General features: G+C 37.8%; 1 protein-coding gene across 2 annotated transcripts in view; it reads left to right on the top strand.

The window, feature by feature from the left end:
• Positions 1 to 26,292, top strand: part of AMACR (alpha-methylacyl-CoA racemase) — a 55,762-nt gene that overhangs the window by 15,553 nt on the left and 13,917 nt on the right. The window contains exons 4-5 of one of the 2 annotated variants that reach the window (XR_005210924.1): positions 6,781 to 6,967; positions 21,431 to 21,554. Coding sequence is in view for 1 of the 2 variants with exons in the window: in XM_037799030.1 (XP_037654958.1) it covers positions 6,781 to 6,967 (187 nt within the window). In the remaining variant the exon portion in view is untranslated. The remainder of the gene's footprint in view (positions 1 to 6,780; positions 6,968 to 21,430; positions 21,555 to 26,292) is intronic. The other variant, XM_037799030.1, reaches the window with a different exon arrangement.

Genomic DNA, 26,292 nt, shown 5'->3' with positions numbered 1-26,292 from the left:
CAAAAAAAATGAACCATCAGTATGTTGCATACAAGAGACTCATCTTAGACACAGGGACACAAAGAAACTGAAAGTGAAAGGATGGAAAAAAATATTTCATGCACGCTACAGCCAAAAGAAAGCAGGGGTAGCAATATTAATCTCAGATAAAATAGACTTTAAATGCAGGGATGTTTTGAGAGACAAAGAAGGCCACTACATACTAATAAAAGGGGCAATTCAACAAGAAGAAATAACAATCGTAAATGTCTATGCACCCAATCAGGGTGCCACAAAATACATGAGAGAAACACTGGCAAAACTAAAGGAAGCAATTGATGTTTCCACAATAATTGTGGGAGACTTGAACACATCAATTTCTCCTATAGATAGATCAACCAGACAGAAGACCAATAAGAAAACTGAAAACCTAAACAATCTGATAAATGAATTAGATTTAACAGACATATACAGAACATTACATCCCAAATCACCAGGATACGCATACTTTTCTAGTGCTCATGGAACTTTCTCCAGAATAGATCATATGCTGGGACATAAAACAAGCCTCAATAAATTTAAAAAGATTGAAATTATTCAAAGCACATTCTCTGACCACAATGGAATACAATTAGAAGTCAATAACCATCAGAGACTTAGAAAATTCACAAATACCTGGAGGTTAAACAACACACTCCTAAACAATCAGTGGGTTAACGAAGAAATAGCAAGAGAAATTGTTAAATATATAGAGACGAATGAAAATGAGAACACAACATACCAAAACCTATGGGATGCAGCAAAAGCAGTGCTGAGGGGGAAATTTATAGCACTAAATGCATATATTAAAAAGGAAGAAAGAGCCAAAATCAAAGAACTAATGGATCAACTGAAGAAGCTAGAAAATGAACAGCAAACCAATCCTAAACCAAGTAGAAGAAAAGAAATAACAAGGATTAAATCAGAAATAAATGACATAGAGAAGAAAAAAACAGTAGAGAGGATAAATATCACCAGAAGTTGGTTCTTTGAGAAGATCAACAAGATTGACAAGCCCCTAGCTAGACTGACAAAATCAAAAAGAGAGAAGACCCATATAAACAAAATAATGAATGAAAAAGGTGACATAACTGCAGATCCTGAAGAAATTAAAAAAATTATAAGAGGATACTATGAACAACTGTATGGCAACAAACTGGATAATGTAGAAGAAATGGACAATTTCCTGGAAACATATGAACAACCTAGACTGACCAGAGAAGAAATAGAAGACCTCAACCAACCCATCACAAGCAAAGAGATCCAGTCAGTCATCAAAAATCTTCCCACAAATAAATGCCCAGGGCCAGATGGCTTCACAGGGGAATTCTACCAGACTTTCCAGAAAGAACTGACACCAATCGTACTCAAACTCTTTCAAAACATTGAAGAAAATGGAACACTACCTAACTCATTTTATGAAGCTAACATCAATCTAATACCAAAACCAGGCAAAGATGCTACAAAAAAGGAAAACTACCGGCCAATCTCCCTAATGAATATAGATGCAAAAATCCTCAACAAAATACTTGCAAATCAAATCCAAAGACACATTAAAAAAATCATACACCATGACCAAGTGGGGTTCATTCCAGGCATGCAAGGATGGTTCAACATAAGAAAATCAATCAATGTGTTACAACACATTAACAAGTCAAAAGGGAAAAATCAATTGATCATCTCAATAGATGCTGAAAAAGCATTTGACAAAATCCAACATCCGCTTTTGATAAAAACACTTCAAAAGGTAGGAATTGAAGGAAACTTCCTCAACATGATAGAGAGCATATATGAAAAACCCACAGCCAGCATAGTACTCAATGGTGAGAGACTGAAAGCCTTCCCTCTAAGATCAGGAACAAGACAAGGATGCCCGCTGTCACCACTGTTATTCAACATTGTGCTGGAAGTGCTAGCCAGGGCAATCCGGCAAGACAAAGAAATAAAAGGCATCTAAATTGGAAAAGAAGAAGTAAAACTGTCATTGTTTGCAGATGATATGATCTTATATCTAGAAAACCCTGAGAAATCGACGATACAGCTGCTAGAGCTAATAAACAAATTTAGCAAAGTAGCGGGATACAAGATTAATGCACATAAGTCAATAATGTTTCTATATGCTAGAAATGAACAAACTGAAGAGACACTCAAGAAAAAGATACCATTTTCAATAGCAACTAAAAAAATCAAGTACCTAGGAATCAACTTAACCAAAGATGTAAAAGACCTATACAAAGAAAACTACATAACTCTACTAAAAGAAATAGAAGGGGACCTTAAAAGATGGAAGAATATTCCATGTTCGTGGATAGGAAGACTAAATGTCATTAAGATGTCAATTCTACCCAAACTCATCTACAGATTCAATGCAATCCCAATCAAAATTCCAACAACCTACTTTGCAGACTTGGAAAAGCTAGTTATCAAATTTATTTGGAAAGGGAAGATGCCTCGAATTGCTAAAGACACTCTAAAAAAGAAAAACCAAGTGGGAGGACTTACACTCCCTGACTTTGAAGCTTATTATAAAGCCACAGTTGCCAAAACAGCATGGTACTGGCACACAGACAGACATATAGATCAATGGAATCGAATTGAGAATTCAGAGATAGACCCTCAGATCTATGGCTGACTGATCTTTGATAAGGCCCCCAGAGTCACTGAACTGAGTCATAATGGTCTTTTCAACAAATGGGGCTGGGAGAGTTGGATATCCATATCCAAAAGAATGAAAGAGGACCCCTACCTCACCCCCTACACAAAAATTAACTCAAAATGCACGAAAGATCTCAATATAAAACCATAAAACTCCTAGAAGATAATGTAGGAAAACATCTTCAAGACCTTGTATTAGGTGGCCACTTCCTAGACTTTACACCCAAAGCACAAGCAACAAAAGAAAAAATAGATAAATGGGAACTCCTCAAGCTTAGAAGTTTCTGCACCTCAAAGGAATTTCTCAAAAAGGTAAAGAGGCAGCCAACTCAATGGGAAAAAATTTTTGGAAACCATGTATCTGACAAAAGACTGATATCTTGCATATACAAAGAAATCCTACAACTCAATGACAATAGTACAGACAGCCCAATTATAAAATGGGCAAAAGATATGAAAAGACAGTTCTCTGAAGAGGAAATACAAATGGCCAAGAAACACATGAAAAAATGTTCAGCTTCACTAGCTATTAGAGAGATGCAAATTAAGACCACAATGAGATACCATCTAACACCGATTAGAATGGCTGCCATTAAACAAACAGGAAACTACAAATGCTGGAGGGGATGTGGAGAAATTGGAACTCTTATTCATTGTTGGTGGGACTGTATAATGGTTCAGCCACTCTGGAAGTCAGTCTGGCACTTCCTTAGAAAACTAGATATAGAGTTACCATTCGATCCAGCGATTGCACTTCTCGGTATATACCTGGAAGATCGGAAAGCAGTGACACGAACAGATATCTGCACGCCAATGTTCAGAGCAGCATTATTCACAATTGCCAAGAGATGGAAACAACCCAAATGTCCATCAACAGATGAGTGGATAAATAAAATGTGGTATATACACACGATGGAATACTACGCGGCAGTAAGAAGGAACGATCTGGTGATGGACATATGACAACATGGATGAACCTTGAAGACATAATGCTGAGCGAAATAAGCCAGGCACAAAAAGAGAAATATTATATGCTACCACTAATGTGAACTTTGAAAAATGTAAAAAAATGGTTTATAATGTAGAATGTAGGGGAACTAGCAGTAGAGAGCAATTAAGGAAGGGGGAACAATAATCCAAGAAGAACAGATAAGCTATTTAACTTTCTGGGGATGCCCAGGAATGACTATGATCTGTTAATTTCTGATGGATATAGTAGGAACAAGTTCACAGAAATGTTGCTATATTAGGTAACTTTCTTGGGGTAAAGTAGGAACATGTTGGAAGTTAAGCAGTTATCTTAGGTTAGTTGTCTTTTTCTTACTCCCTTGTTATGGTCTCTTTGAAATTTTCTTTTATTGTATGTTTGTTTTCTTTTTAACTTTTTTTTCATACAGTTGATTTAAAAAAGAAGGGAAAGTTAAAAAAAAAAAAAAGAAAAACAAGGAAAAAAAGATGTAGTGCCCCCTTGAGGAGCCTGTGGAGAATGTAGGGGTATTCGCCTACCCCACCTCAATGGTTGCTAACATGACCACAGACATAGGGGACTGGTGGTTTGATGGGTTGAGCCCTCTACCATAGGTTTTACCCTTGGGAAGACAGTTGCTGCAAAGGAGAGGCTAGGCCTCCCTATGGTTGTGCCTAAGAGCCTCCTTCCGAATACCTCTTTGTTGCTCAGATGTGGCCCTCTCTCTCTGGCTAAGCCAACTTGAAAGGTGAAATCACTGCCCTCCCCCCTACGTGGGATCAGACACCCAGGGGAGTGAATCTCCCTGGCAACGTGGAATATGACTCCCGGGGAGGAATGTAGACCTGGCATCGTGGGACGGAGAACCTCTTCTTGTCCAAAAGGGGGATGTGAAAGGAAATGAAATAAGCTTCAGTAGCAGAGAGATTCCAAAAGGAGCCGAGAGGTCACTCTGGTGGGCACTCTTATGCACACCTTAGACAACCCTTTTTAGGTTCTAAAGAATTGGGGTAGCTGGTGGTGGATACCTGAAACTATCAAACTACAACCCAGAACCCATGAATCTCGAAGACAGTTGTATAAAAATGTAACTTATGAGGGGTGACAATGGGATTGGGAAAGCCATAAGGACCACAATCCTCTTTGTCTAGTTTATGGATGGATGAGTAGAAAAATAGGGGAAGGAAACAAACAGACAAAGGTACCCAGTGTTCTTTTTTTACTTCAATTGCTCTTTTTCACTCTAATTATTATTCTTGTTATTTTTGTGTGTGTGCTAATGAAGGTGTCAGGGATTGATTTAGGTGATGAATGTACAACTATGTAATGGTCCTGTGAACAATCGAAAGTATGATTTGTTTTGCATGACTGCGTGATATGTGAATATATCTCAATAAAATGAAGATAAAAAAAAAATTTAACCTGAAAAAAAAAAAAAAAACCTCAGGTATGACACAAAGGAGCAAAAATGTTTCATTTTAAGGTTGACTCTCTATAGTTTCTAAAAACTTCTCACATTCTTTGACCTAAATATAAAAGTCAGATAAGTAGTATTGAGAACCTCAATTTCAAAGCTGCCTGTAGCAGCAGATGGCAACCTGACCTGCTTTGAGTTCACTTGCTACTGCCCACAGAGCAGTGCACCTGGTTATAATAAGTGCTTAACTGGTCGGGTTGAGTCTGAGCAAGCCCAAATTAAGACGGAAATAAAGACTGATGCCGAACGATAGCCTTCCTAAGTAGTGACTCAATTACAAGGTGAAATGCATGTATAACTGGAGAGAAAAGCCTTATTTTAAGGTCAAACAGCAAATGTTAATGAATTGACAGTCTTTGATGTGTCAGAATTGGTATAGGATACATTAAATATATGTTTTTTATTATAGTTTAAAAAATAAATAGCACATTGTATACTTAAACATAAAATATGTTTTAAATAGTGTGTATATGTGTGTATGTATCTGTATCATTTTATGTGTGTGCATGTATATCCATATATATAAAGTATATCATGTGGAACTCTCTAAGATCTTCATAACTTAGTTTGGGAAAAAAAAAAAACCACTTCCACAGGCCACTTATACAAACTCCACTATTTGATGATTTGATGATGACATAAATGTCACAGCCATAAATTCAGTGGTGCATGAGATTTCAAGTTAAAAAAGGTGAACTGGAATGTATCCATAGATTTATCTTGTGTTTGTTTCACTGCCAGTATGAGAAATTCTGGGCTCGCAGCTGGAATGGGGCACTGTGTTGGTAACCTGAGACACGGATGCTTTGATGACCTTCTTGTCTGGTTGTCTGGGATGCTTTGATGACCTTCTTGTCTGGTTGTCTGGGATGCTGGAATCATTGGAATCGTAAAAACCATAAGGATACGGAAATGGGATTGTTTGAGTGGCCCAGCACATCTGACCTTTGAGTTTGAACCTTGTATAATCATATCTGTGGATGTGAATCCATTTCTGTTACTTCAGGACCCAAAGGGAAGGAAGGTAGCATTCCCAAACTAGTTTGTCTGGACTCAGAATATACCTGCCACCCATATTGTTATGTAATTTTCTAATGATTATTAAAGATAAGATATATTAAATGCTCCTGTAATGTTTTCTTGGGCTTGGGGTCCAGCTAGAATAAGCTAAATTTAACTGTAATGTGATTTTCCTTTAAAATGTGATAAGCTTCGTGTATCTGTGTGTGCGTGTTAATTGAACTCAGAAGATGGACTTGAAAAAACTTCTTGCTTTGTGTTTATTATTGACTTACTATCATGGCAGTTTTTAACATACACAAAAGTAGATAAAATAGTATAGTGAACTTCCATTTACCCTTGCTTGCGTCAAAAATTATGAACATTTTGTCAATCTTATTTGAAAAAATAATATTAAGTAGTACCTTCTAAATCTTATAGTATTTTCTGAACTAAACAGTGTAGCCGATTGTTATTCTACCATAAACTCATGTAAGTCATTTTCTAGAAATAGAAATACCGAAGAAGATGTATAATTGGATAGTCATCTTCTGTTCTAAGAGATAATTATGTATTCTGAGAGCCATTTTTACAGAAATATTAACATAATTATGCTGTTATAGTTGAATTATCTGGATTCGCATTGTGTTCTGCTTCTGTAAAGGTGGAAGGAACAGCATATTTAAGTTCTTTTCTGTGGCAAACACAAAGCACCGGACTGTGGCCACAGCCTCGAGGACAGAACATGTTAGATGGTGGGGCACCTTTCTACACAACTTACAAGACCGCAGATGGGGAGTTCATGGCTGTCGGAGCAATAGAACCCCAGTTCTATGCACTGCTGATCAAAGGTGCGTAGCCTTCACATGCCTTCCTCCCTGCCCTTTTCCTGTGGATGTTCTTTAGCCTCTATTTGGAGCCTTTTAAAATTCGTGATCTCTTTTTCTTTTATATCCACTTTCTAAGTAACCCAGTTATTACCTAGCAATCATTATATCCTGGGGCTTTTCTCCCATCTTCTAAATTAACAAGTGATTTTACTAGCCTGTAAAGCTAAAATAATAACTTTCAATTAATTAAACAAATAAATTAAAAATAATAATCCTTTTTGTAGGGTGGTCAGTGTTTTTATTACATTTCATACTCGGCAGTGTTGGATGTTTACCTTGCCCTTGTGTGGCCACACCTTATTCTCTCTAGAAATTACCTTCTGGTTCTACTAGTTCCTGTTCCTTGCTTGTGTCGCTTGTGATACTTTAGTATCAGTTGTCACCAAAGCATGATGAATAAGATTTTTGTTGGAATATGTTACCATTACTTGATGCCTCTACAGTTTACCTGTCTTGCAGGTTCTTGTTTTATTGGCATGTCACCACAGGTTAGCAGGAAAATTTGGGATATAATCTTCCCTAATTAAATAATTGGGCTGGATTATTTTGTTCTTGTGTAATAATGCAAAGAATTTCAATTTAAATTCACTATAGATAATTTAGTATCTAAGAAGTTTTAAATTATACTCTGGAGTGGTGTGACAGGCTGGCCACACTGCATTTTTTATGTCTACTTTAAGTTTAGTTTCAGTGTTAGTTGGCTTTTCAGATGCAATATATTTCTTAGAGTTTGTTTACATATAGGTGAAATGATTGTTTTTGCAAGTATCAGAAACCGTTTTATGATACCTATGTTAACGTCACCATAAATGTAGTTGGAAAGCTCTAGAAGAACAAAGTGATGTTTTTATGTCATATAGGGTGTCTTTCTGTCTAGAAATTTAAACTAAGACTGGAAGGTCTTAATTCAAAATTCTAAACTGAACAATGCTGTACTTTGGGCTGGGTGGTGAGAGCAAAATGTCTTACTTGCAGGGGGTACATTGTCTATAGAGGATTTAAATATAATAAAAACATTGACTAAACCTCTGGTAGCTTTTTATTGTTACTATGCATCAGCAATTCTAAATGACAGTGATAAAATGCACTCCTCCCTGAGAAATTTTTTTGTAGATCTGAATTCTAAACAATTGCTACAGCTACTTCTGAGTTCTTATAACTTATATGCAAGTTTTATTAGCAGATTCTTATTACATACCCTTTAGTAAACATTGTGCTTGCCCTACATAGAAGTTAATTGAGAGAAATCCCAGTTATACAATCTGGCCTTAACACACATAGTTCATTTCCAGAGTAAAAGTTCAGGATCATTTGAGCTCACTTTGGGCACAGTTTGTATCTCCAATCCATGTGGTACTACATATTCCTGCATTTAAATGGAGGATTCCCCCCCATCCCATAATATTTGTATAGTGATTGTAAAGATGAAGAAACAGAACTGGAGTTATTTCAATTGTGTCCTTCTATGTGATACTTGGAATTTTAATTGTGTTTAAAATTTAAAATAGTGAAACAGAATGCTAACAGAAAGATTGTAGTTCATATGTGAAATATTTTATTGAATTCTGAATATCTTTGAATTTGAAATTTCTTCTTTTTTAATCGATATCTTTGTTCCAAACGTAAAAAATGGAATAAGAAAATAAAAGGTTTTATGAGTGGCATGACTTAATAGTTATCTAAATTGTTCCTTTTCCTTGAAAACAGAAACTATAATTTGATTGTTTACACTTCAGAGGCAGAGTAAAAAGATCATATGACCTGCAAAGCCTAAAATATTTACTAACTTGCCCATTACAGAAAAAGTTTGCTGACTCCTGTTATTATTTATTATTGTGAAGGACCAATATGTTGGTATGGTTCTTTCTCTCTTTTAAAAAATATATTAATACAATTTAAAGGTATTGATCTCTTCCTTTTTTTTCTTTATTGAACTGTAATTTTTTTTTATGTTTTATTTTTAAAATTATTCTTACGACATGATTATACAAAACTCAATGAAGGAAATATTTCACAATCTGCATTTCTATTCTGGCTATTTTTTAAAAATTTTCAACCAAATTTTAATTTTTGCATTTAATATTTTTCAAAAGTTTTTTTTTTTTTTTTAGTTTTTGTGTTAGAGTAGTTGTAGCTTTACAGAAAAATCATGCAGAAAATACAGGGTTCCCGTATACACCCCTTTTATACACACAGGTTTCCCTATTAACATTATGCATTAGTGTGGTACCTTTGTTATGATTCATGAAACAGTATTATTATAGTTCTATTAACTATAGCCATAGTTTACATTAGGGATCACTCTTTGTTTTGTACAGTTCTATGGTTTTTTTTCCCCTAGTAACTTACATATGGCCTATTATTTCTAATATTTCTCATTTTATCCATTTTCAAATATACAGTTCATTGGTGTTACATAAATTTAAAAAGTTGTGCTTCCATCACAGTTATCAATTATGAAAACTTTTCCATCATTCCAAACAGAAACTCTCTACCAATTAAACATTAATTCCCCATTCCCCACCCTCACCCAACCCGTCGCAACCTGCATTCTAGTTTCTGACTTTATGAATTTGCATAAAGTTCCCAGCAGGAGTGAATGAGTGTTCCTATTTCTCCACATCCTCTCCAACACATATAGTTTTCTGTTTTTTTAATTGTGGCCATTCTAGTAGGTATGAAATAACATCTCATTGTGGTTTTTAATTTGTATTTTCTTGATAACTAGTAATGTGCTTTTCATGTGCTTTTTAGCCATTTGTGTTTCCTCTTTGGAAAAATGTCTATTCAAATATTTTGACCTTCTTTAATTGGGTTGTTTATCTTTTTGTTGCTGAGTTCTAGGATTTCTTTATATATTCTGAATATTAAACCCTCATCGGATATTTGGTTTCCAAATGTTTTCTCCCAATGAGTAGGCTGCCTTTTTACTTCCTCCTTAAAGTCCCTTGAAACACTGAAGTTTTTAATTTTGAGAAGGTCCCATTCATCTATTTTTTCTTTCGTTGTTTGTGCTTTGGGTGTAAAAATCTAAGAAACCATTGTATATCACAAGTTCTTGAAGATGCTTCCCTACATTTTCTTCTAGGAGTTTAATGGTCCTGCCTCTTATATTTAGATCTTTGATTCATTTACTGTTAGTTTTTGTATAAGATGTGAGTTAGGGATCCTCTTTCATTCTTTTGCATGTGGATATCCAGTTATCCCAGCACTCTTTGTTGAAGAGACTGTTCTGTCCCAGTTGAGTGGACTTGGCAGCCTTGTCAAATATCGATTGTCCATACATGTGAGGGTCTGTTTCTGAACTCTGAATCCTATTCCATTGGTCAATAAATCCATCTTTATGCAATACCATTCTGTTTTGACCACTGTAGCCTTGTAATATGCTTTAAAGTCAGGAAGTGTGAGTCCTCCAATTTTGTTCTTTTTAAAGATATTTTTGGCTATTCAGGGCCCCTTACCTTTCCAAATAAATTTGATAATTAGTTTTTCCATTTCTGCAAAGTAGGCTGTTGGAATTTTGGTTGGGATTGCGTTGAATATGTAGATTAATTTGTGTAGAATATCTTAATGATACTTAGTCTTCCAATCCATCAGTGTGGAATGACCTTTCATGTTTTAGGTCTTTTTAAATTTAGTGTTTTGTACTTTTCTGTGCACAGCTCTTTTACATCCTTGGTTAATTTTATTTCTAGATATTTGATACTTTTAGTTGCTATTATAAATGGAATTTTTAGAAGTTTTCTCCTCAGATTGTTCAATACAGGTGTATAGGAACCCTATTGATTTTTCCATGTTTATCTTGTATCCCACCACTTTACTGAACTGGTTTATTAGCTCTTGTAGCTTTGTTGTAGATTTTTCAGGGCTTTCTATATACAGGATCATGTCATCTGCAAATAGTGAAAGTTTACTTCTTCCTTTCCAGTTTGAATGCTTTTTATTTTATTTTTTCTGCCTAACTGTCCTAGCTAGAACTTCTGACACAGTGTTGAATAACAGTAGTGACCGTGGGCATCCTTGTCTTGTGCCTGGTATTAGAGGGAGAGTTTTTAGTCTTTCATCATTGAGTACAGTGTTAGCTATGGGTTTTTGATGTATGCCCTTTATCATGTTGAGGAAGTTTCCTTCTATTCCTTTCTTTCAAAGTATTTTTATCGAGAAAGGATACTGAATTTTGTCAAATGTCTTTTCTGCGTCAATAAAGATGATCATGTGATTTTTCCCCTTCAATTTGTTAATGTGGTGTATTACATTAATTGATTTTCTTGTGTTGAACCACCCTTGTATATTGGGATAAAACCCATTTGATCATGGTGTATAATTCATTCAATGTGTTGTTGGATTCAGTTTGCTAGTATTTTGTTGAGGATTTTTGTATTTGTGTTCATAAGAGATGTCAGACTGTAAAGTTCTTTTCTTGTAATATTGTTACCTGGCTTTGGTATAAGGGTAATGTTTGCATCATAGAACGAGTTAGGTAGTGTTCCCTCCTCTTCAATTTTTTGGGAGAGTTTGAGCAGGATTAGTATTGATTCTTCTTGGAATGCTTGGTAAAATTTGCCTGTGAAGCCATCTGGATTTGGGCCTTTCTTTGTTGGAAGGTTTTGATGACTCATTCAATCTCTTATAACTGCTCTGTTGAGGTCTTCTGTTTCTTCTACAATCAGTGTAGGTTGTTTTTGTGTTTCTAGGAATTTGTCCATTTCATTTAAGTTGTCTAATTTGTTGGCATACAGTTGATCATAATATCCTCTTATTGTCCTTTTCATTTCTGTGGAGTCAATAATAATGCCCTCCCTCTCATTTCTGATTTTATTTATTTGCATCTTCTATTTTTTTTTCTTTGTCAGTCTAGCTAAGGGTTTGCCAATTTTATTGATCTTTTCAAAGAACCAATTTTTGGTTTTGTTAATTCTCTCTATTGTCTTTGTATTCTCAATTTCATGTTTTTCTTTCTTCTGCTTGCTTTGGGAGTAGTTTGCTCCTTTTTCTAGTTCCTTCAGGTATGCAGTTAGATCTTTGATTTTAGCTTCTTCTTTTTTAATGTAAACATTTAAGGCTGTAAAGTTCCCTCTCATTACTGCCTTCTTTGCATCCCATAAGTTTTGATATTTTCTGTTCTTGTTTTCATTCGTCTCAACATATTGACCGATTTCTCTTGCAGTTTCTTCTTTGAATTACTGATTGTTTAAGAATGTGGTGTTTAACCTGCATCTACTTGTGAATTTTCCAGTTCTCCACCTGTTATTGATTTCCAACTTCATTTCATTATGGACAGAGAAATTACTCTGTATAATTTCAATCTTTTTAAATTTACTGAGAACTTATTTTGTAACCCAACATATTACCTATCCTGGAGAATGATCCACATATGCACTTGAGACAAATTTATATCCTACTGTTTTCAGGTGCAGCACTCTGTATATGTCTGTTAGGTGTAGTTCATGTATCATAGTATTCAAGTTCTCAGTTTCCTTATTGACCCTCTATCTAGATGTTCTAGCTATTGATAAGAGTGGTATATTGAAGTTTCCAACTATTATTGTAGAGACATCTATTTCTGTCTTCGGTTTTGCCGATGTTAGCCTCATGTATTTTGTTGCACTCTGGTTAGGTGAATAAATATTTATGATTGTCAGTTCTTCTTGGTGGATTGCCCCTTTTATTAATATATAGTGTCCATCTTTGTCTCTTGTAACAATTTTGCATTTGAAGTCTTTTTCATCCAATATTAATATAGCTACCCAAGCTCTTTTTTGGTTACTGTTTGCATAGAATATCTTTTTTCCAGCTTTCACTTTCAACCTATTGGTGTCCTTGGTTCTAAGGTGAGTCTCTGGTAGACAGCATATAGATGGATAACACTTTTTTTTTAAATTCATTTTGCCAATCTATCTGTTTTGACTGGGGAGTTAAATCTGTTAATATTCAATGTTATTACTGCAAAGGCAGTACTTACTTCAGCCATTTTATCCTCTGGTTTTTATATGTCATCTCTTATTTTTGTCTCTCTTTTCACCCTTTTAGTTAACCTTACTGCTATTCTTCATTTCTACACTCTCCTCCAAGCCTCTTTCTCCTCTCTTTTCCTTTCAGCCTGCAGAACTCCTTTTAGTATTTCTTGTAGGACAGAGTCTTGTTGACAAACTCTCTCAGATTCTGTTTCTCTGTGACTATTTAAACTATTCCTTGTTTTTGAAAGACAGTTTTTCCAGCTAAAGAATTCCTGTATGGCAGTTTTTCTGTTTCAGGACCTTAAAAATATCATACCACCGCCTTCTTGTCTCCATGCGTTCTAATGAGAAATTGTTTCTTAGTCTTATTGGGCATGCCTTGTATGTAATGAATTACTTTTGATGCTTTCAGGATTCTCTGTCTTTGACATTTGATATTCTGATTAGTATGTGTCTCATAGTAGGTCTATTTGGATTTATCTGCTTAGAGTATGGTATGCTTCTTAGACATGTATTTTTTTTTTATTTTGAAATAAATTCAAAGTTGTAGGAACAGTTGCAAAAACAATACTAACCCCATACACAGAATTCCATCATACCCTGACCCCTCTCCCCCGATAGCTCAATTCACCAACTTTAATGTGCTGTCACATTGCTATTTCTTTCCCTCCCTCCCTCCCTCCCTATCATCCATCATCTATTGCTCTGTCTTCTGAACATATGAGAGTTAGCTGCACACATCCTTGAACATACACTATAATTCATGTATACACTTCCCATGAACAAGAACATTCTTTTATGCAATCCCATTAAGTGCAGCTAAGAAGTACAAGAGATTCAACAATGATATGAAGCTTGCATTCTATATTTCCTTTTCCTTATGTCTCAACTGTGTCCCTTTGAGCCACCTGTCCTCTATCCTTTACTCCCATCCAAGTTCATCCTTGGCATTCAATTGTCATCTATTTAGACTGTCTTTTTTTTTTTTTTTCAATTGTGGAGACATATATACAGCCTAAATCTTCCCATTCCACACCCTCCCTAGCCTTCCATTAGTGGGATTAATCACATTTAGAATGTTGTAATGCTCTTTCCCATCATCCATTACTAGAAATTTCCCTTCACCTCAAACAGCAACTCTACACTCATTTCTTAACTCCCCATTGCCCCTTCCCCCATTTCTCTTAACCCTAACTCTACATTTCATCTCTATGGTTATGGTTATATTCTCTGATAATTTCTTTGTGTTTACTGTGGGGCTTAAAATTAACCTCTTAAATCCATATCAATCTTGTTTTTCTTTGATACCACCTTCACTTCAATAGGACACATAAACTATGTTCCTATATTCCTCCATTCCCCCACCTTTATATAGTTGTCTAAAATTACATATTTTACGTTGAGTTCAAAACCACTGATTTGTCATTAGAGTTTGTGTATTTTATATCATGTAGGAAGTAAATAGTGGAGTTATAGTTCAAAAATTATTGACTTCTATTTGTAGTCCATTGTGGTTGGAGAATGTGCTTTGAATATATTCAATTTTTTTTTTTTTTTTTTTTTTAATTTCTTGAGGCTTGTTTTATGTCCCAGCTTATGGTCCCTTCTGGAGAAAGATCCGTGATCACTGGAGAAAAATGAGTGTCCTGGTGATTTGGGATGTAAGGTACTATATATGTCTGTTAAAATTCTCTGTATCTCTTTCTCCTTTCATTGTTTCTCTGTTGGTAGGGCTCCCTTTAGAACCTGAAGTAAGGCAGGTCTATTATTGGCAAAGTCTCTCAGCATTTGTGAAAAATTTAAGCTCTCCCTCGAATTTGAAGGAGAGTTTTGCTGGATAAAGTATTCTTGGTTGGAAATTTTTCTCTCTCAGAATTTTAAATATGTCATGCCACTGCCTTCTCTCCTCCATGGTGGCCGCTGAGTAGTCACAACTTAGTCTTATGTTGTTTCCTTTGTATGTGGTGAATTGCTTTTCTCTTGCTGCTTTCAGAACTTGCTCCTTCTCTTCAGTACTTGAGAGTCTGATCAGAATATGTCTTGGAGTGGGTTTATTTGGATTTATTCTATTTGGAGTTCACTGGGCATTTATGCTTTGTGTATTTATATTGTATAGAAGGTTTGGGAAGTTTTCCCCAACAATTTCTTTGAATACTCTTTCTAGACCTTTACCCTTCTCTTCCCCTTCTGGGACACCAATGAGTCTTAAGTTTGGACATTTTATTTTATCTATCGTATCCCTGAGATCCATTTCAATTTTTTTGATTTTTTTCTCCATTCTTTCTTTTGTTGTTTCATTTTCTGTTCTGTGGACTTCTAGGACACTGAGATGTTGTTCGGCTTCCTCTAGTCTTGTATTGTGAATATCCGGAGTCTTTTTAATTTGGCCAACAGTTTCTTTTATTTCCATAAGATCTTCTATTTTTCTATTTACTCTTACAGTGTCTTCTTTATGCTCTTCTAGGGTCTTCTTTGTGTCGCTTATATCCTGGGCCATGGTCTTCTTGATGTCCTTTAAATCCTTTGCCATGTTTTCGTTCCTCGATTGTAGTTCTTTGATTAATTTTGCGAGGTACTTTGTCTCTTCCGATATCTTGATTTGTGTGTTTGTGTTTGGAGTTGGATTCTCCATATTGTCTGGTTTTATCATATGCATTAAGGTTTTCTGTTGTTGTTGGCCTCTTGGCATTTGTTTTGCTTGATAGGGTTCTTTCAAGTTGTAAAAAAAAATACCTATCTAATTTTTCAGAAACACAGTTTGGAGGCGTACACTTTCTCTAACTACCCAGCAGATGGTGTCTGGGAGTCATCTATGCCCCTCAAGTCAGTTCTCCACCTTGTCCCCGCGGTGTGTGGGGAAATGATTCTTCTGGGGTTCAGTTGGAGAACTCAGTTTGGGTGTGTTGCTGGAGCCATCCGCCCTGAATGTGGGGTGTGTGTACAGGTGGCCAGGGAGGAAGGACATTTTTAATATTCAAATCCCCCAGGTTCCCAGAGATTCAAGGCTGCCGCAAGAGTCTAAGCCTTCATTTCATTTCAGCCCCAGCCCTTCTCTCTCGCTGTCCCACAAAGCACCGGACTTGGTGTAGTGTCCCTGGGTTCTCTGAGCAGGTCCCCCCACCCAGCCGCAATCCTCCAGGACCTCTGCCGAGGGAATGCCGTGCTACGTCACCAGTGTGCGCTGTCCCTCAAGGGAAGCCCTGGGCTGCCGTGCCGTGCCAGGGCGCTTTCAGCCTGATGCAAAGATGGCCGAACGGGGCGTCTCCACACCCCCCTCCTCGCACAGTTCCTCCTTCCCAGCTCCGGGACAACTGGTGGGGCTCTGGGCTATGGGCACGGCCCCAGGCAGGAGTTTATCCAGCCCTCCGGGGAGCCAGCTGCTAGCCACGGGGTTTCTTTCTGCTTCTGGCTCTCCCCTCCATTCACCTGGCCCCAAGGGTATCTGCAGCGGGCTATCTTCCAGGCCAGACACCGAGAGGCCGGCCCAGCCCCCTCTTGCTGTGTTTTACTGCGTGGTTCCCACTATCGCAGCTGCAGCCGCTCCTGGGTTTTTCCCTTTTTTTTTTTTTTTAAAGAGCCCGTTGGTCTCCACATGCCAAACCCTGGCTTTCCCAGACCGCCACACGGTTGCGGGTCTTCCAGCCAGCTTACTCACTCATTTCAGAATGCAGACTCCTGGTTTCACCAAGTATACAGCCTCTGTGGAACTTGAAGACCTCGTCTAGCTGGCACATCACTGCAATCAGTATTCTGGGTCACCCTCTGGTTTTTATCTAGTGTTTTTCACGGAGGTATATTTTCGCCCCGTCTCACTTAGCCGCCATCTTAGTTTCTCCTCAGACATGTATTTTTATGTCTTCATCAGAGTTGGGAAATTTTTGGGTATTATTTCTCAATTTTTGAATATTTTCATTGCTCCAAAAAAATTAAAGTAAGAATAAAAGTAAAAATAAAAGAATAATACCCAAAACATCCATACCCCTTATCCTCCTCTGTTATTTGTTTATTTTTTATCTTTGATTTCTTACTCATCTGTACATACACTGGATAAACTGAATATCAGTCACAAGGTTTTTGCAATTACACAGTCACACCTTAAGAGCTATATACTTCTTCAGGAATCAAGGCTACTGGATTATAGTTCAACAGTTTCAGGTATTTCCTTCTAGCTATTCCAATACACTAAGAACTACAGCGGGATATCTATATTATGCATAAGAATAACCTCCAGAATGTCCTCTTAACTCTATTTGAAAATTCTCAGCCACTGAAACTTTATTTTGTTTCATTTCTCTTCTCCCTTTTGGCCCAAGAAGGCTTACTCAACCCCACGATGCCAGAGCCAGGCTCATCCCCAGGAGTCATGTCCATGTTGTTAGGGAGATTCACACCCCTGGGAGGCATGTCCCATGTTGGGGGGAGGGCAGTGAGTTCAACTGCAGAGTTGGTTTTGAGAGAGAGACCACATCTGAGCAACAGAAGAGGTTCTCTGGGGGTGACTCTTAGGCATAATTATAAGTAGGCTTAGCTTCTCCTTTGCAGGAATACATTTCATAAGGGCAAGCCGCAAGATTGAGGGGTTGGCCTTTTAAATTGGTAGTCCCCAGAGCTTGTGAGACTATCAGGAATTCCCCAGGTGGGAAAGTTTAATATTTCTACATTTTTCCCAGTCCCTTAATAAAGGGGCTTTGCAAATAATTTTTTATTCTCTGCCCATATAACTCTGGATGTATCAGGATATCACACTAAACTGTACAAACGAACAAGGTCTCACTCCCTATTCAAGGTTCCATGTAGTTATTGTGTTCAAATAAACTGACCATACAAGTTAAATTAGATAGTGTGCTACAGAAGATATAAATTTTGCACCAAATAAACATCTCTTCCTTTGGTCTCATACAGAAGTTGAAGTTTTAGAACACCATCAATATTGTCCTTTACCCTTTAGTCTGATATACCTTAGTTCTAACCAGATCAGCTTCATTCATATCTTTAATTGAAGTCTGGTCTCTTTTTTCAGCTTTTTTAACATTTGCTGTATGGGGTAATACTGACTTTCATAGCTGCAGAACTCAAGCTCTGAGTTTCAGGTGTCACACAGATACCTGAATTTCCAGGGAATGACCAGGTTGTATAGAAAGACACAAGCATCTCAGACTTTAGAAATAACTGTAACAACGCAGGAATAGATGTGACTACTATAAGAGCTTACAATCTAGGAACCTTTACAATAACCTTTCCCCTGATAGCCTATGCTCTTGAATTCAATTCTTAGAGTTTGCATATTATATTTAGTCCATATTAGCGAGGTGTTATAATATTAGTCTTTTCATTTCTGGCTTATTTCATTCAACATACTGTCCTTAAGGTTCATTCATCTAGTTGCATGCCTCACAACTACATTCCTTCTTACAGTTGCTCAATATTCCATTGTATGCATACACCACAGTTTGCCCTTCTGTTCACTAGTCAATGTACCCTTAGGCTACCGCCATCCATTGCAAATCATGAATACTTCCACCATGAATACTAGTGTGCAGATGCCCACTGATGTCCCTGTTTTCAGTTCTTACAAGTATATACTAATAACAGAGTTGCAGGATCATTTGGCAACCCTATACTTGGCCTACTGTCAACCACCACATTGCCTTCCAGATGGGCTACACCATTCTACTTCCCTACCAACAGTGAGTAGGTACATCCCTCTCTCCACATTTTCTGCAGCACTTGTATCTTTCTGTTTATTATTAAACAGTTTTATTCACACACCATACAATCCATCCCAAGTAAACAATCAGTGGTTCCTGATATAATCACATAGTTATGCATTCACCACCACAATCCATATGAGAGCATTTCCATTTGTTCTGCAAAGAAAGAAGAGGGAAACAAATGAATAAAAAATACGTAAGATAAAAAGAAGAAACAACAATAACACCAAAAGTCCCATATCTCTCCCTTATAGCCCCCTCTTATTGATATTTAGCTTTTCTATATTGCCTTTACATTTTATGGAAGTATATTGCAATGTTACTGTTAAGTATAGAGTGTAATGTACATTGATTGTTTTTTCCATGTACCATCCCATTTTTAACACCTTGCGATGTTGACATTTATTTGTTCTCCTTCATGTAAAAACATGCTTATATTTGTACATTTAATCACCGTCATTGTCCAGTCTAGGTTTCGCTAAGTTGTTCAGTCCCAGTCTTCATCTTCTATCTTTACTTTTGGTGTTATACGTGCCCCTAGCCTCCCTCTTCCAACCATACTCATGCTCAGTTTTGTTCAGTGTACTTACAATATTGTGCTACTGTCTACCATTTTGTCTTTTGAATTTCATATGTCCTATCTTATTTTATGTTTTTTCCTTTCTCTTTTTATCCTTACTGATAGTCTTCATTTCTATACTCTTTTCCAGACCTCTCCAAACCTACGTCTCCTTTTTTCTATCTGCCTGTAGTGCTCTCTTTAATATTTCTTATAGAGTGGGTCTCTTGTTCACAAACTCTCTCAGTGTCTGTTTTTCTGAAAGTATTTTAAACTCCCCCTCTGTTTTGAAGGACAGTTTTGCCAAATATAGAATTCTTGGTTGGCAGTTTTTCTCTTTCAGTATCTTAAATATATCATACCACTGTCTTTTCACCTCCATGGTTTCTTCTGAGAAATTCTTATCAAGCTTCCCTTGTATGTGATGGATCACTTTTCTCTTGATGCTTTCAGAATTCTCTTTGTCTTTGACATTTGACAGTCTGATTCTTAAGTGTCTTGGAGTAGGTCTATTTGTGTCTGTTCTGTTTGGAGTACACTGCGCTTCTTGTATCTGTGATTTTATGTCATTCATAAGAGATGGAAATTTTTCAGTGATTATTTCCTCCATTATTCTTTCTACCCATTTTCCCTTCTCTTCTCCTTCTGGGACATTCATGACAAATATATTATGTGAATCATGTTGTTATTCAGTTCCCTGAGACCCTGCTCATAGTTTTCCATTCTTTCCCTGATTTGTTCTTTTGTATGTAGGATTCAGATGTTCTCTAGTTCACTAAGCCTTTCTTCTGCTTCTTCAAATCTGCTGTTGTAAGTCTCCATTGTGTTTTTCATTGCTTCTATTCGTGCTTTTCATTCCCAAGTTCTGCCAATTGTTTTTTTCAAACTTTCCAGTTCTTCCTCATGTTCGCCCAATGTCTTCTTTATGTCTTTCATCACTTTTGCCCATCTTCCCTCAACTTATTTGACTTTTTAATTGATTTAATGTTTGTTTGAATATCTTTAATTAGTTGTTTCCACTCCTGTATCTAGTTTGAAGTGTTAATTTGTTCCTTTGACTTGACCATATCTTTGTTTTCCCTGGTGTGACTTGTAACTTTTTGTTGGTGCCTAGGCATCTGGTTTCATTGATTAGTTTAATATAGAGTTTGTTTTCGCTCTTTTACCTAGGGTTTTCTTGTTGGTTGGCTTTGTTCTCTATCTGTTCTTTGGTGTTCAGTTCAACTAATTTAGTCCTCTAGCTTAGCTTTTGTTGAACTGATCGGAATTGTTCAACTCTTGTTATTCTGGTTCTTACCCTGCCTGCACAACCACCTCCCCCTGCCCCTTTTTAAGAGGATCTACCCAGAGATGATTGATGCCAAACAGATTTTTCCAGACCAGATAGGCCTAGGTCTCAGGAGGAGGATGTAATCAGTATCAAATTTCCCTGAGGATGAGACCCAAAAAGTTGTCAGACTTTCCTGTGAGGCCTCTAGACTCTGCTTTTCCTATCCTGCTCAGCAAGTGATGCCTGTCAGCCCACAGCTACCCACCAGCGTAAAGAGGTTCAGTGCCTTTAACCCTCAGCAAACCTTGTTCCTGCCAAGGGCGTAGTTGAGACAGAAAATGAGTCAGAAGTGAAGCTTAAGCTGTTTTGTTTTTCTTTTTCTTTTTTTTCTAGCCCCTGGCATCTGAATTCTCTGAAGGGGGGCCACCACTTGATCTGGGCCCCACCCCTTCTTTTTTGGGGAAGATATGCCCTTTAGGGAATTACCTTCTTCACTTGACTCCTTACTGCTCTGACAATTGAAAATGCCTGAGGCTTTCTCTAATGAGCTACTTAGAATAGTTTGAAAAAAGAGAGAGAAAAAAATCCCTTTTCTGTGCCAGTCCCCAGTCCCCCAGTTTCATCAATCAAGAGCCAGAGTTGGTACCCAGCTCTCTCTGTCCCTTTTCTTGTGGCACAGCCCTTTTCCAGTATTCTGAGCTCTGTCAACTCCAAAAGTCTGTTTTTGTTTATTTTATTTTATTTTATGTTTTTCCCATCAGCCCAGTTTCTTGTCTGCCAAGAGAGACCTCAGGGTTCCTTTCCTTCTTGCTCTGGGTTTATCTTTGCTTGTAGTAGCTTGTATCTGTAGTTCAGATTTGTTAATTCAAAAAACTGCTTGAGCTAGCTTCTGTTGCTCCCATCAGTGACCGCTTCTTTTTCCCACAGGGAAGTGTTCCAACTCAGCCTACCATGCCAGTGGGGGAGAGGCACCACTCCTGCAGTTTGGGAGCTTTACTTAAAGTGCTATGCTGTGGTCTTGGCCCTTTCACCCATTCCAGACCGGTGTATGGTATGTGTCAAGTTACAGATGTCTCCCAAACAGTTGTTCCAGGCTATGTACTAGTTATTCCTGACTTGTTACTAGCTACTCTAGAGGACTAACCAAATTTCACACCTCCCTACACCAGCATCTTGCCCTGCCTCCCTCCTTAAATATTCTTTCTACCCCCTTTCTCTTCTCTTCTCTTTCTGGGACACCCGTAATGTGTATTTTTGCATGCTTCATTCTATCAGTCAGTTCCCTGGGACCCTGCTCAATTTTTTTCATTGTTTTCTCATCTGTTCTTCTGTATGTAAGATGTCAATTGTCCTGTCTTCTGGTTTGCTGATTCTTTCTTCTGCCCGTTCAAATTTGTTCTTAAATGCCTCTACTGTATTTTTAATCTCTTCTGTTACGCTTTTCCTTCCCAAAAGTTCCTTTATGTTTCTTTTCATAATTTTAAATTCTTCTTTATGCTCACCTAGTGTCTTAATATCCTTTATCTCTTTAGCTATGTTTTCTCTCATCTCCTTGAATTGATTTAGATTTGTTTGAGTATCTTTGATTAGTTGTTCCAATTTTTGTGTCTCATCCAAAGTTTTAATTTGTTTCTTTGACTTGACCATATCTTCCTGTTTCTTAGTATGGCTTGTGATTTTTTGATGATGTCTAGGTATCTGATTATCTTGATGAATTTACTCTGAAGGTCAGTTTTTCTCTCTTGCCTAGGGTTTTATTGTTGGTTGCCTTTGTGTTAAGGCTTTTCTTTGACGCTTGGTTCAACTTATTGCAGACCTTCAGAATTGCTTGTGTTTGATCAGATTTATTTAGCTCTTCTTCATCTAATTATTTCCCTGGGTATGTACAATTTTTATGATTATTATATTTGTGCAATTGTTTTAACCCCCTGGAGAGAGCTTCCTTTCCTCTGTTTCTTCTCCAGAAATCTTGATCTGCTCAGTTTGTGTTTTTTTTTTTCCCCCTCTCTATTATTATTTTTTTAACTCTTCTTTTGTTGCCTCTAGCTGCTCTTGCCTGGAAGGCAAGTTCTGGTAGGAGGGTCACCCTGAAGAGGACTTTAACAAATCGGTTTTCCCAGCCAAAAAGAGAGACAGGGATCCATGAAGGGGGCACAGACTAGTTCCAAAGAACCGTGGAGACAGGGTCAGGAAAGATACCAAAAAGCCTTTTTGACAGCTCCCCAATGCTGTGATTTCCTGGCCTGCCCAGCAAATGGTGCCCTTCAGCAAACTGTCCCCTGTAGCCCTAAGAAGATGCTGCATCTTTAAACCTGTACCATCTTCCTGCCTCTCAGGGCTGGGGTTGAAACTGTGGCCACAGTGGTCCCTGTCCAGGGGCCTGAAACAGTGGTTCAGAACTGAGACACAGTGATCTAAGTTTGCCAGTCAAAAGCTGTTATCAATACTTGGCTGTACCTCCCACAGTTCTGGGGAGGAGGGCTACTATGCCCCTCTCCATCCACAGCAGCCAGCCCCTTGAGAGTGGGAGATGGGTGCCAGCAGCCACCATGGATCAGATTACTCACAGTTTTTACTGCAGTCTCAGTCTCTTTGTCCTACTCTTCCCTGAATGTTATACAGTGCTCCCTGGCCTCCAGAGCCCCTGAACAGTTGTTTCCAACAGTTTCTGCCTGTCCACTAGCTGTTTTTGAAGGAGAAGTAAGTCCTGGAGCTCCCTACTCCGCCGTCTTTCCTGGAAGTTCCCTTATTTCCTGTTTTTTAATAGCAGCCTTCTGTTGAGTGTGAAATGATTATCTCACTGTGGTTTTGATTTGAATTTCCTTGATGACTAATGACATTGAGCATCTTTTTTGTCTTCTTATTGGCCATTTGTATTTGTATATCTTCTTTGGAGAAATGCCTATTCAAGTCTTTTCTCCATTTAAAGATTGGGTTGTTTTTCTTTTTGTTGTTGAGTTGTTGGAGTTCTTTACATATTCTGAATATTAATCCCTTATTAGATACATGATTTCCAAATATTTCCTCCCATTCTGTAGGTTTTCTTTTTACTTTCATGATAAAGTCCTTTGATGGACAGAAGATATTATCTATTTTTTCTTTTGTCGCCTGTGGTTTTGGTGTAATGTCTAAGAAACCATTGCCTAACACAAGGTCCTGACAATGTTTCTCCATGTTTTCTTCTAGGAATTTTATAGTTTGGGCTCTTATATTTAGGTATTTGATCAATTTTGAGTTAATTTATGTATATTGCGTAAGGTAGGGTTCCATTTTATTTGGCCATTATGATCATTTGTTACATTCATGATTGCTACTAAAAATAATTTCTTGTGTAGAAGAGGGTGATGTAAATAAAAAAAACATTCAAAGTGGAAATTGTTTACTGATTATTAGCAAGACACAGGCTGTATATTAGTCAGGGTTCTCTAGGGAAACAATTGACAGGAGATAATCTGTAAATATTATGAGGTTTTATACAATTTTCTCACGTAACTGTGGAAATTCACATGTCCAAATCCCATAGGGTAGGCTGCAAGCTGGGAACCCTGATGAAGACTGTCAAAGAATTCCCCAGGAGAAGCTGGCCAGCTGAAATAGAGATGAAAATTCTCTTTTCTTTTTGCTGAAATTATTACTTCTCCTTTTAAAGCCTTCAACTGATTGGATAAAATGTCTCTCATTGCTAAAGGCAGTTGATTATAGATGTAATTAGCCATAGCTGCAATAAACTTACTGATGATTTAAGTCCTCAAAATGTCCTCACAGTAACAGGCTAGTGCTTCCTTGAATAAACTACTGGGCACCATTACATGACCAAGTTGACACAGTAGCCTAACCATGATAGTCCACCCCTTGTCAACTTGGCAGCTATACACATCACTTTAAACCTTATTTAATCTCTAAATAAAAATAATAACAGACATATTTTTTGCCTAACAATATTCAGCTGTCCTGTGTACAACTGGAAATGCACTAAATCTCTCCAGAATGTGGTGCAAGTCCTTGGGTAATATTCAATCTTAAACTTGATGTCCTATGACTTAGATAGTACAACATGAACTAATACAACTTGTGTCATATGATAAGGAAATAAGATTGGGGAGAGGAAAATGATACTTGGTTTAAGTATATATTCAAGCATATTCATAACAAAACAAGAAAGAAATATTCATTCCATTACAGTCTTCATTTCTGTAACTGGTCACGTGGGCATAGTTTGTATTTATCGCTACCTTCTTCCACCACCCATTCCATATTTCCTTTACCCTTAGAAAGCACCTTGGCTGGCCAAGGCTCTTTGACTGGTGGGGTGACACAAACCTTCATTACTGAAATTTCTGGACCATTGATAGTTCTTCCTGGACTGGGTTGTTGCAGCTTTCCATTGACTTTAGTCATAGGGCATGGTAGTACTAAAACATTCTGGAGAATCTCCTATATTCCAGGCACACTCTTCTTTACTTCCATTATGTAGTTGACATCCTATTTCCCCTTGATAGTCAGGATCAGTCACTCCGGCCAGTACAGTAATTCCCTTCTTTGCCTGTTGGTTCAGAGACATGAGAAGCCCATAGTGAGCACATAGGTGGTAGTCTTAGCTTCCAGTTCAATGGAATCATATCTCCTGGTGGAAGCACTCCTTTTGGAACTAAGACCTGTAGACCAGTAGAGCTTAAGGTTGCAGGGGCAGGAAGCAAAAATTTTTTCTAGTGGATCACTAGGGGTAATAGTGAGTAGTATCACTCCCACTTCCACCCCTTGTTTCCTGGGGATGTGAATCCTGGCTGTGGGAGAAACAGCACCATAAAGTGGATGCCGATTTAGAGCATACACAGACTCCTGGAAAACATTGCCGCAGACCGGCAAGGTATTACCACCTAGTTGATGCTGTAATTGAGTCTTCAAAAGGCATTCCACCATTCTATCATCCAGCTGATTGGGATGATGGGAAACGTGGTAAGACCAGAGAATTCCATGAGCATGTGCCCATTCCTGCACATTATTTGCTTTGTAGTGGATTCTTTGATAAGAAGCAATGCTATGTGGAATGCCATGACAGTAGATAAAGCATTTTGTAAGCCCATGGATGGTAGTTTTGGCAGAAGCATTGCATGCAGGGAAGGCAGACCCATATCTGGAGTATGTGTCTATTCCAGTTATAACAAATTGCTGCCTCTTCCATGATGGAAGTGGTCCAGTGTAATCAACCCGCCACCAGGTAGCATGCTCATCACCTTGGGTATGGTGCCATATTGGAACTGAGTGTGGGTCTCTGCTGGTGGCAGATTGGGCACTCAGCAGAGGCTATAGCCATGTTGGTCTTAGTGAGTAGAAGTTCATGTTGCTGAGCCCCTGCATAACCACCATCCCTACCACCGTGGCCACTTTGTTCATGAGCTTATTGGACAATAACAGAAGTGGCTGGGGAAAGAGGCTGACTGGTATCCACAGAGTGGATCATCTTATCCACTTTATTATTAAAATCTTCCTCTTCTGAAATCACCCTCTGGTGAGCATTCACATGGGACACAAGTATCTTCATGTTTTTTGCACACTCTGAAAGGTCTATCCACATACCTCTTCCCCAGAATTCTTTGTCACCAATTTTCTAATCATGTTCCTTCCAAGTTCCTGACTATCCATCCAGTCAGTGGTGACAGCCCATGAATCAGTATACAAACACACCTCCAGCCATTTCTCCTTCCAAGCAAAATGATCAACGAGGTACACTGCTTGAAATTCTGCCCACTGGGAAGATTTCCCCTCACCACTGCCCTTCAGGGACATCC

The sequence above is a fragment of the Choloepus didactylus genome, chromosome 11 (assembly GCF_015220235.1).
Source record: "Choloepus didactylus isolate mChoDid1 chromosome 11, mChoDid1.pri, whole genome shotgun sequence".
Taxonomy (NCBI): Eukaryota; Metazoa; Chordata; class Mammalia; order Pilosa; family Megalonychidae; genus Choloepus; species Choloepus didactylus.
This window is presented reverse-complemented; position numbering and strand designations above follow the sequence as displayed.